The 12,130-nt window shown below is 40.6% G+C and overlaps 1 protein-coding gene across 1 annotated transcript in view; it reads left to right on the forward strand.

Annotated features, from left to right (window-relative positions):
* The window catches only part of LIMCH1 (LIM and calponin homology domains 1), a 428,272-nt gene that overhangs the window by 354,437 nt on the left and 61,705 nt on the right, over positions 1-12,130 (forward strand). Inside the window, exons 17-19 of the mRNA XM_073561147.1 lie at positions 7,225-7,351; positions 10,367-10,524; positions 10,997-11,405. Coding sequence (XP_073417248.1) covers positions 7,225-7,351; positions 10,367-10,524; positions 10,997-11,405 — 694 coding nt within the window. The remainder of the gene's footprint in view (positions 1-7,224; positions 7,352-10,366; positions 10,525-10,996; positions 11,406-12,130) is intronic.

Genomic DNA, 12,130 nt, shown 5'->3' on the forward strand with positions numbered 1-12,130 from the left:
TAAATCTATGAGACTCGCATCAAAGCACCAAAGACTTGCACTGAGAAAGTGACTTTGGTCCACACACAAACCCCAGGAGTGATCAAACTAGTCTGTTTTCAGATCATGTGGGCCTGAAGAGGACCGGAGTGGCGCTGGACACTGGTTAGTACCGGAGTGGCGCAGGACACTGGGTAGTGCCAGGCTAACAAGATTTATAATCCATCTGTAGGATTGGTCAATAATATCAGATTGGTGGTGCTCTGGCCTATCAGCTGTTTGCTGCACCCAAGACATCTGGATGTACACAGTCTACAGACCCGAACAGCTCAGCTCCGTACACTTGGTAGTTTAATTCTCGGGTCCTGCAGCTCTGATCCTGCTCTCTTTAATAGGAGCTGAGCTGCAGCACCAGAGGCACCATGTGTGGAGCTGAGCTGTTTGGGCTGTGGACATCCGGCCACCTTGGGAGCAGCAAACAGCTGATAGGTGTGTGTGCCAGATGTCAGACCCCCCATCGTTCTGATATTGATGACCCCTCCTAACATCCTACTGATGTGTGAAATCATATGAAGGAAATTTCGTATGATTGCTTGGAGGAAAAGTGCTGTGCTATTAAATCCTGTGATTGATGTGAACTTCTTGATGTTCAGGAAATACTAGATTGTGAGCAATTTACTATAAAGCGGATGTAGATGTGTACGCTGGTAGACATGGCCGTCTGCATTTGGCGCATGATGAGCTTCAAAGAACATTATCAAAGTGGCCAATTTGTGGGTGTGTGGTGTCCTGAGCCTCGACTGCAAATCTGACAGCCCAAGCTTTAGATAAGTTGTGCCGCCGAGGAAGTGCTACACCGTGTCACTGGGCTTAACAGAGGCGGGCATAGAGGAGGGCAGGACATTGTACTTAACAAAAAAGTGACAGAGCAAAAAAATCACTACTAAGACCTGATACATAGAAAACAGAGCGCCAGAGTTTGATGAAGGGAATTTTGGATTTTTGATTTGCTGGAAGCTGCTCTGCCTTTAGCAGCACAATGTTCGATAAGTTTGGCAAAAAAAAAAGTATGACTTCGCCATAATCCTTAAGAAATCATCAATCCAGACACCTGGACCAGCGATGGAGTCTCAACAGTTGATCCGGGGACTGTGATTATAGCGCATTTTATTCTGTTTTTTTTTTTTTATTTTATTTTTTTTCTCATACCTAACTGTGCCGTGGGATGAAGATTTCCTGAAAAGGGACAACCCCTTTTAAAGATGAATTTGTCAAAATGATTTTACTATTGAAGCTATTAGTATGACTGTATAAGATGTAAATCAACAATAAAAGTGATGCCCATCTTCTAATAATCAAAAGTTCCACTGCTGAGGTGTCAAGCCACATGATAATTAGCCTGGAAGTGCATTGGAGGTGTGTCAATGTATTTAGCCAGGGAGTGCATTGGTTCAGCGCCGATGTCCCTGGTTCAGTGCCGATTTCCCTGGTTCAGTGCCGATGTCCCTGGTTCAGTGCCGATGTCCCTGGTTCAGTGCCGATTTCCCTGGTTCAGTGCCGATGTCCCTGGTTCAGTGCCGATGTCCCTGGTTCAGCGCCGATGTCCCTGGTTCAGCGCCGATGTCCCTGGTACAGTGCCGATGTCCCCGGTAGAGTGGTGATGATTGCTTTTGGTTTCAAAGCTTGATTTCCCAGTGTTGGTGAATGAGATTACTACCAAACAGAACATTTTTATTGTTGTACCTATGCGGCCATGCCACTAGTTGATTGGTGAAATTGTCCTGACAGGTTCCCTCTAACTATTCCCAAGTGCTAGCGATGGATTTCCTCAGAGAGGTCCTTTTTATTACTTTTTTTTTTTATTCAACGCATAAAATTACCACTACACTCCTGCATCAATGTCCTTTTTTACTGTAATTTGTGTTTTTTCTTTTATGGTGTATTATGTAATTATCCAATATATTTTCCATATTTATTCTTTGCCAAGGTCAAGATCTCTGCTTGCAGTCAGTCAATAAGAGCTTTCATTAGTTCTTTTCAGGGGCTAATGGTTACAGCTCTGATAACTGCACCGCACCATTGGGTCACATTGAGTTACAGTAAGCAGAGATCCTGAAAACAACTTTGACTGAATACAGAAAGTAAATGAGATAAGGGTTCCAGTAGTTATTACAAGGGGGTAATCCGATCTGGAGAATGGAACCCCGTGTGACCCCACTGTGAATGGCGTCTGTGTATATACAGTAATCACTACTGTTGGAAATCCAATAGAAGCCAAGGACAGGGCCGTGTATGCGCCATCATTGTCAATGAACGATATACCCCTTTAATAAGTGACATCTCTGCCTTTAATCAGATGCCTTAGACAACACTACTGTACAGTGCGGCCAGATGTCATCGATGCTTGATCATGTCACAGTTACCGGTGTAATAGCATTTTGTCTTGATGTAAGAAATTAAATTCTGTATTTTTGAGCATGATCTCGCTTTACGAGAAAGGAATGGGGCTGTGGATTTCATATCGAAGCTCTGTCATCGCTGTGATAGCTCCGGTTTAGTAAATACTTTGTGTTTTTCATGAAAAAAAATATATATATTATTGGGAATCACTTGTCACAGCTCCCATGTTTTGATGCTATTCCTCTGTTGTTCCTCCTGGAAAATGAATAAATTGTTGTCATTCCCCTTGTCAGAGGTGTGACTCTACACTATGGAATTCTGGCATACTGAAAGGACCGGCTCAACCGGTAACACCCAGCTGTCAATACATTTCTTAGAGCAAGAACAGAGGAGCTGCACACTGCAGAGTTATAAGAATCAATGTGGCAAAATTCTCATATTCTACGAATTACAGGTATTTTATCGAACATACTTTTCAGGAACGTTGATGGGTCCTCCATAAAGAAGTGGTCCGAAATACAAACTCATTTTAATTCTAAATCCCTATATATTTAATGCCATAATCTAAACTATTTTCTAATATACTTTCATTAAAAATTCACTAAAATTCCCTGACTACACAGTATAACTGCTTTTTTTTTTCTTTTCCTTCCTACTTGCTTTTTGATGACTCTAAGTTTGAGAATCTCAAATAAAGCATCTTCAGTGATCTTTATTTCAGCAGCTGGGCTAGTCCCTGCTCTATCCCTGCTCAATGTGCACAATGACAGTGCATTCTCTTGCCACCTTAGATCAGTAGTAACCAGCCAGCAAGAGAGCAGGGCACACTGTCAGTGCACCTTCTAAGGCAAAATCCTGGCTTGCAGAGACCAGAAGGGTGGCACTGGCCTCTGCAAGCTGGATATTCATCTTATAAGGCTCACTGACAGTGCGCTTTGCTCTGTTGCCGACTCATTACTACTGATGTAAGCAGGCAAGATAGCGCACTGTCATTGTGCAACATCGCTCAAGACAAGTAAGACCTGAAACGAAGGTCACTGATGACATGTTATTTGAGGGAGGGGGCAGTGACCTCCACCTCTACCCACCGCTGATGCTTCATTTGACTTTCCCAGCATGCACTGGGATTATCAAACAAAGAGGAAGTTGGAAGGAAAAATAGAAAACCGGTTAGCTGATGTAATTGGGGAAATATAGGGAATTTTAATTTAAAGTATATTAGAAAATGGCTTAGATTGAGGCATTTAATAGATAGGCATTTCGGATGAAAATGACTTTTTATTGCGGACCACCCCTTTGAGCATTTCTACAGGTATGGAATAATTATTAAAGTTAAAAGTATCAAACATTTATAATATAAGAGGTATCTAGAAGGTGCAATCCAGAAAAACAATCAGCAGTGAGGAACTGACATGATGTAAATAATACGCAACGGCAACAAAATATTACAGGTGTAAGTCCCAATATGTAAGACAAGGGTATAGAGATAAGCCTAGATGGCAGTGCATCAATATCAAGTCCAAACATAGTCGTAAATAATCATTAGCAGCCTATTACCGCATGCACCCCATGCAGGTCAAATCAAAATAAATTTACAGAGATTATATCTCCATATCTCCACATCAGGTGCTAGATCACTCACCCATGTTGCCAAGATGCCCAGGTCAGTACCTCACCGCTACCCCCGACGCGCGTTTCGCCACTTCTTTTTCAAGAAAAAGAAGTGGCGAAACGCGCGTCGGGGGTAGCGGTGAGGTACTGACCTGGGCATCTTGGCAACATGGGTGAGTGATCTAGCACCTGATGTGGAGATATGGAGATATAATCTCTGTAAATTTATTTTGATTTGACCTGCATGGGGTGCATGCGGTAATAGGCTGCTAATGATTATTTACGACTATGTTTGGACTTGATATTGATGCACTGCCATCTAGGCTTATCTCTATACCCTTGTCTTACATATTGGGACTTACACCTGTAATATTTTGTTGCCGTTGCGTATTATTTACATCATGTCAGTTCCTCACTGCTGATTGTTTTTCTGGATTGCACCTTCTAGATACCTCTTATATTATAAATGTTTGATACTTTTAACTTTAATAAAGATACGTTTTCTATATAATCTACCTCATCCTTTTTGTGGTTTATGGTTACTCTATTTGGTCTTTTTGTTTGCATGCTATTGGGAGTATTCCACATTTATTCTTATGTCCATATATCAAGGGGGAGTTAGAGTGGGTTTTTCACAATCTCCTGGCCTATTAATAGAATTATGTATGTTTTGATATTTTGGTTGATATAGGTATGGAATAATGAAAAGTTAGGGTATTCTTCCCATTTGTCATGTAAAGGGATAATGCCATAGGGAGTATGCAGTAAATGTCTAATAAATGTGGTGTCCCTCTCTTGGACCTATACCAATTTCCAAAACTGGGGTCCCTGAAGTGAGCTTGGTTGAATTCAGAACGCCCATAACCGTGAACAAGGAGCGCCTGCACATGGTGGCCATCTCACCTGCCATGGCTCAGGATTTGGGGATAGGTGCGGGTCCCAGAGGTAGAACCCATCTGTTAGACATTTATTTCATATCGTGTTGATATGTCATAAGGTCTCATGTCAGACACCCCTTAACCGCCTGTTTACTCTGCAGTCTTAAGCAATGTAACCTTATGTTTCCTTTTTGCATATCTCATGCCGCCCATATGCGCCAATATTCGTAGAGTACAGTCATATGTTAAAGTTTGGGCACCCCTATTAATGTTAACCTTTTTTCTTTATAACAATTTTGGTTTTTGCAACAGCTATTTCAGTTTCATATATCTAATAACTGATGGACTCAGTTATATTTCTGGATTCAAATGAGGTTTATTGAACTAACAGAAAATGTGTAATCTGCATTTTAACAAAATTTGACCAGTGCAAAAGTATGGGCACCTCAACATAAAAGTGACATTAATATTTCGTAGATCCTCCTTTTGCAAAAATAACAGCCTCTAGTCACTTCCTGTAGCTATTAATGAGTTCCTGGATGAAGGTATTTGTGACCATTCCTGTGTACAAAACAATTCCAGTTCAGGTAAGTTTGATGGTCGCCGAGCATGGACAGCCCGCTTCAAATCATCCCACAGATGTTCAATGATATTCTGGTCTGGGGACTGGGATGGCCATTCCAGAACATTGTAATTGTTCCTCTGCATGAATGCCTGAGTAGATTTGGAGCGGTGTTTTGGATCATTGTCTTGCTGAAATATCCATCCCCTGCGTAACTTCAACTTCGTCACTGATTCTTGCACATTATTGTCAAGAATCTGCTGATACTGAGTTGAATCCACGCGACCCTCAACTTTAACAAGATTCCCAGTGCCGGCATTGGCCACACAGCCCCAAAGCATGATGGAACCTCCACCAAATTTTACTGTGGGTAGCAAGTGTTTTTCTTGGAATGCTGTGTTTTTTAGCCTCCATGCATAACGCCTTTTTGTATGACCAAACAACTCAATCTTTGTTTCATCAGTCCACAGGACCTTCTTCCAAAATGTAATTGGCTTGTTCAAATGTGCTTTTGCATTCCTCAGGCGACTCTGTTTGTGGCGTGCTTGCAGAAACGGCTTCTTTCGCATCACTCTCCCATACATCTTCTCCTTGTGCAAAGTGCGCTGTATTGTTGACCGATGGACAGTGACACCATCTGCAGCAAGATGATGCTGCAGGTCTTTGGAGGTGGTCTGTGGATTGTCCTTGACTGTTCTCACCATTCTTCTTCTCTGCCTTTCTGATATTTTTCTTGGCCTGCCACTTCTGGGCTTAACAAGAACTGTACCTGTGTTCTTCCATTTCCTTACTATGCTCCTCACAGTGGAAACTGACAGGTTAAATCAGTCAACTGAGACAACTTTTTGTATCCTTCCCCTGAAAAGCTATGTTGAATAATCTTTGTTTTCAGATCATTTGAGAGTTGTTTTGAGGAGCCCATGATGCCACTCTTCATAGGAGAATCAAATAGGAGAACTACTTGCAAGTGGCCACCTTAAATACCTTTTCTCATGATTTGATACACCTGGCTATGAAGTTCAAAGCTCAATGAGGTTACAAAACCAATTTAGTGCTTCAGGAAGTCAGTAAAAAGTAGTTAGGAGTGTTCAAATCAAGAAAATGATAAGGGTGCCCATACTTTTGCACCGGTCAAATTTTGTTTAAATGCAGATTGCACATTTTCTGTTAGTACAATAAACCTCATTTGAATCCAGAAATATAACTGAGTCCATCAGTTATTAGATATATGAAACTGAAATAGCTGTTGCAAAAACCAAAATTGTTATAAAGAAAAAAGGTTAACATTAATAGAGGTGCCCAAACTTTTACATATTACTCTATGTTCTTATTTGAGGTCTGATACAAACTCATGCATGTTATATGGGCTTTTTATCTGTATGAATATACATAAAAATAATATTATTTCTTTGTGCCTAGTTTTTGTAATTTACCCTGGAAGCATAAAATTAAACCCCTTTTACTTAATATAAAATGTTTGGCCTGGTCTGTCTGTATAAGGTCACCTATAACCCCTATTAATCATAATATTTGATTACAGTCATGATAGTAGTCTCTCCGTGTAACACAATGATGGCATGTGTAACTAGAGCGCAAGCTCTTATGTTATTCTTTTTTTTAATAAATGTCTCCCCCTACAGGGCGACCCTGGAATGACCACTTCCAAATTACTAATCTGAGCTGTAACTGCATGTTGCTTTGTCCTTTGGCGCCATCTTGTGGTACATTTACATAATGCTTGCAGGGTTTTTTTTTTTTTTTAAGTGATTTGTGTTTTCCTTTGTGTCCTACTAGGAGTGTAAGCATGTTGGACATGAGATGTGAGGAAGAAGGAACGATGATACCACACAGCAGAGCTCACCAAGAACACCTGCAGTTTGTCAATGATCTACTCAAAGAGGAAGATGACACGTGGCAGGATGTAGGTAGTTTTGGGCCAAACTCCCCATCACACTATATATATATTAGCACAAAAGCTTTCCTGCTCCACGACCTTCCCCCATTTTTTATATCTCATCCTGTAACAGCTGGACTTCTGTTAGGCTGGAGTCACACTAACCTGCGCAAAATGCGGTCAGTATTTTACATGCGTAATACGGATGACAGACCCCTAAACAGTGCTCCGTATGTCATCCGTATTGAAGGTGTGGTTGCGTATTTTGCGCATGTCAGCATCCGTATGGCATCCGTATGGAGAGATTTTCTCGCAGGCTTGCAAAATGGACATATAATGGAGCCCTATGACAGTTTTAATAAATGAAAGAATAGATATAGACACATAGAATACATATATATATATATATATATATATATATTTATATGTGTATTCTATGTGTGTATATCTATTCTTTCATTTCTTTATTAAAATTGTCAGTGTGAGTTTACTGTATAGCGCACTGAATTGCCGGCTTTGCTAAAAGACACCGGGTGCGTATTTCTCGCAAGTCACAAGTGTGGTTCGTGTGTAATCCGTATTTTTTGCGCACCCATAGACTTGCATTGGCGTATTACGGGCGTAGTACGCTGACAATCGCAGCATGCTGCGAGTGGCACGGAGAGTAGGATACGGATGAGAAATATACGGCTGGTGCGAGGGACCACATAGAGAATCATTTGTCCGTGTCTAATGCGTGCTTTTTGCGCCTCTCACTCTCCCGTATTCCTCGCCAGTGTGACCCCGGCCTAACACTGAGTACAATAAAAGTGAAATGTGTAAATATACATATTACTGTCCCCGAATTCTCACTAGTAAGGAGCAGATAAATGGCAATGTGACTGCAGTATCTGACTACATAGAATTTGTTCGTATTCTGTTACCATGGATACACATAGATTTGCATAGGAGCCATGGACACAATTTATAGATTTTTAATGAAAACTATTTTGGAAATATATTCCATTTTTCTTTTTAGATGTATTGTAGAAATGGAAAAAGAAATGTTGGCAAATGATGCCATAGCCATTTAGTCTTTTCCGGAATTCCAAAATGGAATAATATTAATCTGTGCAATAGCGTTACATTACCAAAACAGCTCAATTCACATGTTCCTCTGTGCATAGCAACATGTTAATAGTGTGTGAGGGATAGCGTTTCTCCATGTGGGGAGTTACATGCCTGACATGCCAGTGTAAGGAGACTTATAGGCCATGCAATTAAATATGCAAATTGCCTCTTCAGAGAGGAAGAGGATGGGAACTCTAATGCCACCTATTGGAAGTAGCAATCCTAAAAGTAAATCAGGCATGTCAGTCTCCACAAGAAGAAATCTTACTCCTTAGAATCCAGTCAGAGGCCTCTCATACAGCCAAATCAGATCTCATACTTTGCACTGATGAGGGGCAACACCCCGAATCATATGTCTGCAAATAGAGATTCTGGCTTAGCTTTCATTCTAAGTCATATGGCAGGACTTGTTAACTCCTTCATGACCTTGGAATTTTCCATTTTTGTGGCTTCGTTTTTTTACTCCCCTTCTTCTCAGAGCCATAAGCTTTTTATTTTTTTGTCCATATGGCCGTGTGAGGGCTTGTTTTTTCCGGAACGATCTGTACACTGGAACGATACCATTGATTTTACCATATAGTGTGCTGGAAGGCGGCAAAAAAATTCCAAGTGCAGTGAAATTGCAAAAGAAGTACAATTCCACATTTTTTTTTTAACTATGTTCACTAAATGCTACAACTGACCTGCCATTATGATTCTCCAGGTGAATGTAAGTTCACAGATGCCAAACATGTCTAGGTTCTTTTTTTTTTTTTCAGTGGTGAAACAAAAATTCTAAAACGTGTAACAAAAAAAAATTCCTGCATTTTCCGAGACTTTTTTATTGATAGCGTTTTGGGGTACATGCGATTTTTGATCGCCTGTTATTGCATTTGCTTGCAATGTTGTGGCGACCAAAAAAACATAGCTCTGGCAGGTTTTATTTTTTTTCCTTATGTTGTTTACTAATCAGATTAATTCAATTTCTATTTTGATCAATCAGGCATTTCTGAAAGCAGCGATACCAAACATGTATTGTTTTATTTTTTTTTTCATTGTTTTATTTTGAATGGGGCAAAAGGGGGGTGATTTTGAACTTTTATATATTTTTATATTATTTTAGAACCTTTTTTTTTTTTTTTTACCTTTTTTACTTATTGCAATACTCTCATTAGGAGACTAGAATCTGCCTGTGCTACACATAGGGCTTCAGCCCTACTATGTGTAGCAGAAATGATCATCTGCTATGAAAGCCGGCCGTAGGGTGGCATCTTCTGTAGACCCCAGGTTGTCATGCCATCCCATCGGCACCCCACGATCATGTGATAGAGGTGCCAATGGGCGGGGTTTGTGACACGATTCCTGTAAGCGTGAGTTAAACGCCGCTGTCAGAGATTGACAGTGGTATTGAACTAGTTAGCAGCCACAAGTAGATTGTGATTCCACCCGCGGCTGTTAGGGGCGCATGACAGCTGATCTGATTAAAAGTCATGTGTTGGGAAAGATTCAGGCTCAGTGCCGGACCCGCAACAAAGACAGGGTGGCAATTTATGACGTTCCTATGCGACTTTTAGGATTGCAACTTTCAATAGGTGGAAATAGTCCTCTTCCTTTCTGAAATTGCAATTTACAAATGTTCATAGTGATGGCAGGTCAGTTGACCTTTTACCCCTACTGAATGAAACATTAGGGGCCAATAGGACCCAGGAGGTAGGACATGGGTTGAAACCATAATATGCATTTTGCACAATTTTTAATTTTTTTAATTCTTTAATCTTATCTGCTAATGGACAGTTGTTTTTTTTTTTGTTTATTTTGTTTATAATCCTGGAACACCCCTTTAAGGATTGATTTTACAAAGCTTCATCAATACACTAAAATTTGTAAATTTTATTTGTTTTTAATGTAAATGTATCCATCTTCCTCTGGCTCTAATTTTGGACATTGTTCTAGGACCTTGCCCGATGGAAGACGCGCAGGAGAAGTGCATCACAAGACCTAATAAAGAAAGAAGAAGAGAGGAAAAAGATGCAACGGCTGCTCAGCGGAGAAAGTGACTCATCAGAAAGGAGGAAAAGCATAAAAACATACAAGGAAATAGTGGAGGAAAAGTAAGTCTCTACACTAGTGCATTGTATGGGTAGTAAGTTAAAGGTTCGTATAATGATCTGCTATCCAGGGGCATAACCAAAATAGGTGCAGGGGTAGCAATCGCATCGGGGCCCCTGGAGCCTAGGGGTCTGAAAAGATCCTATTGGCCCATATGAAAAGACTATTAATACTGAATTCCTGTGATACTTGGGGGCTCTGTCGGAGATATTAAATTGGGCCCCACAAGCTTTAAGTTATGATGCCATCACATTGTTAGGTGGGGATTGGTCTTTTAGGACCCCAACTATTCCTGAAACTTTTTCTCAGCAAGGAGGTGTCTCGGTCAGTGCTGCTGTCTCCTGAGCCAGTGCCTGAGAGCACCACTCTGCATGTAAGACATTGATGGGGCTGCAGGACTTCATATTTTTTATTTTCTACGTATGCCGCTAAGTGTGTCAGTAAACTGCGTCTTCATTGTGTTTGTCCTAACAGAGAGCGCAGGGAAAAGGAATTACACGAAGCCTACAAAAATGCAAAGACAAAAGAGGAAGCCGACAAGATTTTGCAGAAATACATTGAAAGATTCACAATAAGTGAAGCCGTTCTTGAACGTTTAGTGATGCCAAAAATTCTTGAGAGAAGCCATTCGGTGGAGCCAGGCTTGCTCTCCTCTACAGAGGACCCCAACCCACTAAAATACCTGAGGCAGCAGTCTTTACCGTCTCCTAAATTCACATCTACCGTGGAAGCCACCATCTCTCCTACCAGCGAATCGGCTATTAACGCACCAGCAGGTCGGACATCCCCAACAAAAAGTGTGTTCTCCAAGTCCGTGCCCATGCTGACGCCCAAGCCTTACTCCCAGCCCAGAAGTACGCAGCAGGTCTTGAAGACATTTAAGGTAATATTGGTTTGATATACGATACTTTTTAATAATAACCGTCCTTCTTCCAGAAGACCAAAGAATCAAGAATTAGGATATATTATGTTTCTTGGGTGGCAAGAGATGAACAATGCAGCCTTGTGAGAAAAACGTAAAGCCATTGGAAATGAATAGAAATATCCTGCACGATACCGGTGGCCATCTGCCTTAGCAGGACAAGCTTTGCTTAGATGACTTTCTGACCATGATTACAAGTTGTTTCCTAATAATCATTAGGAAAATTTTATGCAAGAAATTTGTCTGATATTTCTTGCCTTAAAGGCAGGCCATTTTCTTTTTTAGAGGCATTGTCCATCACCGGGACAATTTTTTTTTGTTTTTTTACATAAATGTGTGTAATTGGGGCTAAGAATTACCGTTACAAATGGGTTTCATTAGAAACCGTGCACCATATGCCTTCTGTAGCTTCTGTGATGCCCTGTCTATCATCTGCAGAATGAGTTAACTCCGAATCCATCGGCCAGCTCACTATGACGTATGACATGGAGTTTATAGCCCTTATCTGTCCTTTTTTTTTTTCTCCCTAGCTCCTCTAAGCTGACTTAGACTACATTAAATTTGAATGTTTAGGAAAACAAAGCAAAATGTACAAAAGTTTTATTGAAACTAAATTGCAAAAATAATTTTTAGCTCCAAGTACATGCATGTAAAACGAAAAAGAAAATGGCCAATCCCTTTCAGAA

The sequence above is a fragment of the Dendrobates tinctorius genome, unplaced genomic scaffold (genome assembly GCF_039654945.1).
Source record: "Dendrobates tinctorius isolate UK_male_01 unplaced genomic scaffold, ASM3965494v1 ptg000314l, whole genome shotgun sequence".
Lineage (NCBI taxonomy): Eukaryota > Metazoa > Chordata > Amphibia > Anura > Dendrobatidae > Dendrobates > Dendrobates tinctorius.